The sequence below is a fragment of the Rhododendron vialii genome, chromosome 13a (genome assembly GCF_030253575.1).
Source record: "Rhododendron vialii isolate Sample 1 chromosome 13a, ASM3025357v1".
Classification (NCBI taxonomy): domain Eukaryota; kingdom Viridiplantae; phylum Streptophyta; class Magnoliopsida; order Ericales; family Ericaceae; genus Rhododendron; species Rhododendron vialii.
This window is the reverse complement of record NC_080569.1, coordinates 22,743,087-22,750,673: the sequence shown is the minus strand read 5'-3', so window position 1 is coordinate 22,750,673 and position 7,587 is coordinate 22,743,087. Positions and strand designations below refer to the sequence as shown.

The 7,587-nt window shown below is 36.0% G+C and overlaps 2 protein-coding genes across 2 annotated transcripts; both read left to right on the top strand.

The window, feature by feature from the left end:
* Positions 1 to 1,650: 1,650 nt before the first annotated feature.
* On the top strand, positions 1,651 to 3,544 carry LOC131313439 (defensin-like protein 182). The gene is made up of 2 exons (XM_058341746.1): positions 1,651 to 1,768; positions 3,136 to 3,544. The coding sequence occupies exons 1-2, from the start codon at positions 1,711 to 1,713 to the stop codon at positions 3,459 to 3,461; spliced, it is 384 nt and encodes a 127-aa protein (XP_058197729.1). The 5' UTR covers positions 1,651 to 1,710; the 3' UTR covers positions 3,462 to 3,544.
* A 2,995-nt stretch (positions 3,545 to 6,539) lies between these two features.
* On the top strand, positions 6,540 to 7,587 carry LOC131313438 (defensin-like protein 183). Its single transcript, XM_058341744.1, has 2 exons — positions 6,540 to 6,664; positions 7,257 to 7,587. Exons 1-2 carry the CDS (start codon positions 6,607 to 6,609, stop codon positions 7,574 to 7,576), a joined length of 378 nt encoding a protein of 125 aa, XP_058197727.1. The 5' UTR covers positions 6,540 to 6,606; the 3' UTR covers positions 7,577 to 7,587.

Sequence of the window (7,587 nt, the reverse complement as noted above, 5' to 3'; positions counted from 1 at the left end):
GGAGGGAGGAGGAGGCTATTAGGGCTAGGAAGTTGTAGATGGAGAGAGTGTCTCGAAAGTTGGAAAGTTGTATGGGAGAGGTTAATGATAGCTATTAAATTGGTGATTCAATTAAGGACTATGGTAATCAATGTATGTAATAATTGATTCTAGTCAAAGGCCAAGAGGATTTTGTACATCCTTTAAAGGCAAATAAATTTGAAATTTCTATGTATTCTTTAAAAGTGCTCCCTAATTGGTACTCATTCCGTCGCAATTTGTTTGACCATTTTGAAGTACTCAATTTATTAAGGAAACATAATCATAACACTCTTAAAAAATGTAGACTTTCAAAAATATCCCTCAATTCAAAGGACCCGGGGAGCTTGTGGTGAGGGAGCTTGCAGCTATGCCAAACGGCAGCGTTTGGCACACCCATCACTCTAAGTTCCAACAGATGCAAGGCACCCAGTTGCAATGCTCTGCAATGCCAAAATGATGCCGTTTTCATTTAATTAGTATTTAAGATTTATATATAAAAATACATGATTAAAAAATTAAGTGTTCTAATTTTCAACCCGTTTGAACCGGTGCGAAGATATTATTTTTTTAATTATTTTATTCTAAAGGGTCATAATTAATTTTTGTCTCTAGGGTTCTCATAATTAACTATCTGATCTTTATTTAGGATCCTATAGAGCAAAAATTTGGTTATGAGAGCTCTAGAGACGAAAATTAATTTCGACCCTTTAGGATAAAATGATACAAAAAATAAGATTTTTGTACCGATTTAAATGGATTGAAAATTAGAACACTTAATTTTTCTTAGACTATTTATATATTAAAAATATGATTAGAAAATTAAGTTCTTCAATTTTCAATCCATTTGAACCGGTGAAAATATCTTATTTTTCTGATCATTTTATTCTAAAGAATCATAATTAATCGTTGTCTTTATGGCTCTCATAATCAAGTTTCTGCTATACAAGGTCCCAAATAAAGAGTAGATAATCAATTATGAGAGTCCGAAAGACAAAAATTAATTATAACCCTTTAGAATAATATGATGAGGAAAATAATATCTTCGCACCGGTTCAAACGGATTGAAATTAGAGCACTTAATTTTTTAATCATGTATTTTTATATATAAATCTTAAATAATTAAATGAAAACGGCATCATTTTGGCATTGCATCTGGGAGCCCTTGCATCTGTTGGAACTTTAGAGTGATGGGTGTGCCAAACGGTGCCGTTTTGCATAGCTGCAACCCTGTGGTGAGCTCCCTCACCCCAGGCTCCCCGAGTCCCAATTCAAATTCTACTTATCCTTTCAATTCAACAGAGAAGGGCAAAAACAGAATTTCAAAAGTTTTTTTTTTTTTTTCTTTTGGGGGGGGGGGGGGGGGGGGGGGTTGAGACTTTTCAAGATGGAAACATTGGTCAATTTATTTAGCACGGAGGGGATATGTCTCGGTAAATTTCATTATTGGGAGCCAACCTAAGAAAATAGACCAATTAGAGAAGCAATTAATGAAAATCAGAACAAATAAGGGAGAGGATCGAGTGTAATTAACTAATTTACCCCAAGTGAAATTACAAAATGCATGCGTTATCCCCAGTTGACTGTTACTAGTGTTCCCTATAAATAATAATAAACCCAATTAAGGAGTAGAAATTGCAGAGCACAAAATTAAACTAAAATTAGATTAATATTCTTTCTGGGTTTTTGGTGATGGGTAAGCTCTCCCCAACCATATGCTTTCTCCTAGTGGTTCTCTTCTATGCCTCAGGTATATTTCTTTATGTACAATTAAAGTATTGTTGAGAAATAAATAAAAAGTCAAACTAGAACAATGTACTAGAATTTTAAGAACAAACATACTCGTTGAGGTCTACATAGGCCTATTGGTTTTATTCTTATTTTGGTGCAAAAATTATACTTTTCTCCATCCAAAAATCCTTTTTGGAACTTTGTGTCACTTTTAAATTGTTTATGTCTTTCAGTTTATGACGTTTTACACGATTTTTAAATTTTTTTTAAAAGATCTAATTGTGTTTTATGTAACAAGATGGATATAATCAATTTTCTATTCAGTTATAGTGTAGGTGGATAAATTCAAGTAGTGCTCTGAATAGCACTGGAATGCAGCGGCTTCACGTGCCTCTTGAACGTAACCCTAATTGGTCAATGAAACCCTTGTCCTGCAAAACAGACAAGGAGTGAGTGCACCTTTGCCTCTCGTGGCAAAGGCCCTCCGATGCCTTTGTTAGTATTTCGTACTAGCAATCAAACCCTAATTATCAGTAGGAAAGCAAATAGAATGCAGCGTATTGCGTACCTTTTACCTCTAGGTTTACCTCTTATTTATAGATTTGCGTATGCTTGCTGGCCAAGCATCCGTGTTGCCCTAGGATTCCTAACTCGTATAGGAATCCCAGGATATCAAGGATTCTCATTTCCTTTATCAGTTCATTACCTTAATCCTTGTAGGACTCTTTTCCATAACAAGCCGAACATTCCATACTCGTTGGGTATCTTTCTCAGATCCTATATTCTCGGGATCTTATCTTTTAACGGAATACCAGTGATTCTGGACCCTTCTAGAATGTTCCCTCAAATAGGACTTTTCTCTCTGTTCGGCCATCTCATGGCCGAACAGACGGCCTGGACCAGTTACTTCACGTGTTACTGGTCCTAAGGAAACAATTTAAACCATATCATTTCTAAAGAGCTCTCCTCCTGTTTGGCTTTCTCTTGCCGAACAAGTTTCTTGAACAATGGCATCTCTTGTAATTTTTCTTGTATTTGGTCCAATAACGTCTCGTGTTATTGCCCCGAGAATCGTACGACCTTTCTGGACCATTGACTTCTCATATCACCGGTCCATAATGCATTGACCTTTTCTTGGCCGTGCTCGGGCTCGTTTTGTACCTGTTCGGGAATACCTCCCTACATATAGTAGAATGAAGGACAAACAAATTGGGATAGAGAGAATAGTATTTTTTCACAAAATTGTGTTGATGTGTTCTAATCTTGTGCTTGCTTAATATTATACGAACAGTACTCTTGTAGTGCACCCCAGCACTAAATACAGGATCCCAGATCCGTCTGTATATGCATATTTGTGTATATGATGTTTACATATATGGTGCTCAGATATAGTCAACATCAAATTGGTGGCCGGGCAAACATGCAAGGAGGTTATAGGACTATGTCGCGACTGCGACTCTAGGTGTAAATCAAGGCATCCTCCCCGCACAACCACATCGGAATGTGATTTTAACACCGGCCCCAGCGGTATTCCAACATGCGTATGTTCTTACAAGTGCGAGAACCAATGCAACGGGAGCGGCGGCCTATGCAGCATTCGATGTGGTCCTGAGTGTTGCAATGCAAATTGTGCTGCGAAATTCAACAGTGGCAGAGGATACTGTGATAATAGTGCTGGTGTTAATATCTGTCAATGCCAGTATGCTTGCTAGCTAGTAGAGAAATACAATGATCGATAGAGCATGTTTGGTTTGGATGCTTCGTTTTCACATTTTTCCATCTGTGGTTTTTAACTTTTGAGGTGCGCGCGCGTTTGGCTATTTGGCTCCCCTGCCCACAAAAATACATTTTCAGATTTTGATGATATATATAGGAGGCCGAAAGCCAAAAGTAAGGCCATAAGAGCTCTTTGTCATTTTCACGTTCTCATTTTTTTGTTGCCGCGGCCCTGTTCCGCTAACGAAATAAAAACCTATGTTTCACTAATTTTTCACCTTCTTATTTTGCCGTCTTATTTCTACATTTCAAAATCTATGTCATTTTTTAATTGCTTATATCTTTCAATTTATAATGAATTTCATGATTTTGCAAACTTTGTATAATAGAACTAATTGAGATCAATAAAAAAAGATCCATATTATATATTTTTTGAGATTCATATTAAAAGATTTAAGTAATAAAAAATAGCACATCGAATAAGTACTTCTTTCTTAAGAACCCTTAGTGGAATAAAGGTTCTTATTTCCCTTTTCTAAAGTTGTAAAATAAGTACTTAAAAACAAGAAGGATTAACTGAACGGGGCTTATATTTTGATAATTACATGGGATGCCTTGTAAACGTTAGGTTCTGATGTAAGGGTAATTAATGGTTTTTTTGTATGATGTTCTATGATTAGTACTTATCTGAGATTATGCAAAAATTTGATCTCCATCCACCTTCAATGATTTTATTAGTATTATTTTTTTTATCTCCATCACGAAAACGAAATAATCTGTAATAACATTTTCTTAAGGTAATACTTGTGACTCCCTAATTAGCAAAAAAAAAAAAGAAAAGAAAGAGAAGATATTGGAGACTTTCAAATACAGGGAAATATTTGTGAAGCGGAAGGACCAAAAGATGTTTTAATTAACAATATCTAAAAACCTGGAGTGATTAAACTAAATTAAGGGCAACTCTCTAGTGCACAACACGGTGCTGTGCGATTTCAACCGTCGAAACGTATTTTGATTGGTCCAAATTATTTAAAATCATGGAAAAGTTATTTTTTTTAAAAACTGAACCATTGATCGTCAAGACAGACGGTCCGGATGGTGCACAACACGCCCGCAGATTCCCTTTCAAGTTGCTCCCCCCTCTAGATGCATTTATACATTCATGCATCAATCATAAGTATTTTATGTTTTATCATATCTGTAATAGGCTAATAGCACACACTGAATCACAAATTAATGTTTAGTTATTTTACAAACGTTTCACTGGAAAATTCAAAGTGGTATTACTACGACAAACACAATAAACAACAAAATAAAATCTGTTACATTTCAGACCAACACCATATATATTAATATGATCACTTCCAAACTCCAACCAAAGTTATTACGAAGAGATGATGAATCGGACGGTTACGCCCTGCAAGTTTTCAGGAAAAAAGAAAAGCAAAAAAAGAGAGGACCTGATAAAAAGAAAAAGAAAAATACAACTGGGATAAATAATAATAAAAAAAACCCCTTCAAACATCACCTGATTTCATCAGCATACAGTGGTTGAATGTTTATGTCACTCAGTCATTCTCTTATTTTCGCATAAAACAGTAGAGCACCAATTATAGAAAGTTTACTTCCCATATTACTAACAAAAAAGAAAAAAAAAAAAAAAGAAATAAAAGGAGCCGGGGATAAAATCGTACAACCGATGCTCCCTTCGGACCATATCAACCTGATTTCAGCTTAGGAAGTAGTAGATCGAAGGTTCATTTTGTGTCATCCTAATTTCCCAATAGAAGCATTAGACCAGAGATATCAGTAGCCACTGGATACGGGAATTCAGCGCAAGTAGAAAAAAAGTTTTCCCTTTGAGATTTCAAGAGCTAGCTAGCTTCTGGCCCCAGTTTCGATTTTCACAGCTTAATTCCCTTTGGAAATAGTTTCTTGTTTTCCCTAGAAGTTTTGATATTGGTGTCGCCGCGTCAGCCACCTCATATGCTTCGGGATGTTGGGGAATAAGTCACGCACGAAGATCTGTTCGATGGCGGCGATGGAGGCTAGTCGGAGAGGAGGCGGTGAAAAGAGGACGATGGAGGAGATCGGCGAAGATGTAAAAGAAGAGGCGGAGGAAACGTTAACGGAGAACGCCCCCCTCCGCCGTCATCATAGGGTGGAAATCTCAGGGGAGGGAGGGAGGCGGCTACTAGGGCTAGGAAGTTCCAGAGGGAAAGAGAGAGTCTCCAAAGTTGGAAACTTGTAGGGGAGAGGTTAATGATAGCTATTAAATTGGTGATTCCATTTCAATTAAGGACTATGGTAATCAATGTACGTAAGAGCATCTACATTGTAATAAGTAAATGAGTGTGGATAAACAAATTTAACAACAATACTCAAAAAATACCACACATTGTAATAAGCAAAGTTACAAGTCTTTTAGCAAATAACCAAATTCCACCAATTCCATAACCAAATTTAACAACTTTTACCAATAACCAAAATTCAATAACCAAATTCAAAACTTAATAATTCAAAAACACCCCACATTGGAATCGTCTCATCGAGACGAATAATTTGGTATGGTCGGGTGCGTGATTGGAACTCGTTTGCGATTGGATAAATATGCATTGTATATTGTGGGGATTTTTTTGAAGAACCCAATTAATTAAGGGAACATAATCATAACACTCTAAAAAATGTAGACTTTCAAAAATACCCCTCAATTCAAATTCTACTTATCCTTTCAATTCAACAGGGAAGGGCAAAAACATAATTTCAAAGGGTTTTATTTATTTATTTATTATTATTATTATTATTATTATTTTTTTTTTTTTTTTGGGGGGGGGGGGGGGGGGGGGGGGGATGAAGATGGACGGGGGAATATGTCTCGGTAAATTTCATTATTGGGAGCCAACCTAAGAAAATAGACCAATTAGAGAAGCAATTAATGAAAATCAGAACAAATATGGGAGAGGATCGGAGTGTTAACTAATTTACCCCAAGTGAAATTACACAATGCATGCATTATCCCCAGTTGACTGTTACTAGTGTTCCCTATAAATAATAATACTAATAAACCCAATTAAGGAGTAGAAATTGCAGAGCAAAAAAACTAAAATTTGATTAATATTCTTTCTGGGTTTTAATTTGGTGATGGATAAGCTCTCCCCAACTACATTCTTTCTCCTACTGGTTCTCTTCTATGCCTCAGGTATATTTCTTTATGTACAATTAAGTGTTGTTGAGAAATAAATAAATTAAAAATCAAACTAGAACAATATTGCTGATGGATGCATTCATACATATATGTACAAGTACAAGGCACGCTAGGAGATAAATATTGTTAAAATTAACAACAAAATAAATATTCCGTTTCATCTTGTTGGTCCTTTCTTTACATCTTGTTGGTCCATTTCAACAAAATACGCTAGGAGATTCGACAAATATTGTTTAATCCTGGCCTTATTGGAATTTCGTGTCACTTATAAATTGTTTATATCTTTAAATTTATGACGTTTTACGCGATTTTGAAAATTTTGTTTAAAAGATGTAATTGAGATTTATGTAACTAGATGGATATAATCAATTTTCTCTTCGGTTAGTAGAACGAGTGACAAACAAATTGGGACGACAGAGAGATCAGTAGTATTTTTCAGAAAATTGTCTTCTAATCTTATGCTGGCTTATTATACGAACACTCTTTTGTAGTGCACCCCCGCACTACATGCAGGGATCCCAGATCCATCTGTACGTATATACATATGTGTGTATATGATGTTTAAATATATATGTTGCTCGATCAGATACACTCAAGATCAAATTGGTGGCCGGGCAAACATGCTCGGAGATTTTAGGAGAATGTATTTTCTGCGAGTCTAAGTGTAACAAAAGACATCCAGGCTCAACCTTTAACTGTGAACCTATGAAGGGCTTCCGTTTTCCAGCATGCATATGTTCTTTCAAGTGCCCGAAGCAATGCAACGTGGGTGGCGGCCGATGCAGCGCTAATTGTGGTCCGGATTGTTGTAATAAAAATTGTGCTGCAAAATATAACAGTGGCAGTGGATACTGCGATAATAGTGTTGGTGTTTATCTTTGTCAATGCGTGTATGCTTGCTTCTAAGTAGAGAAATA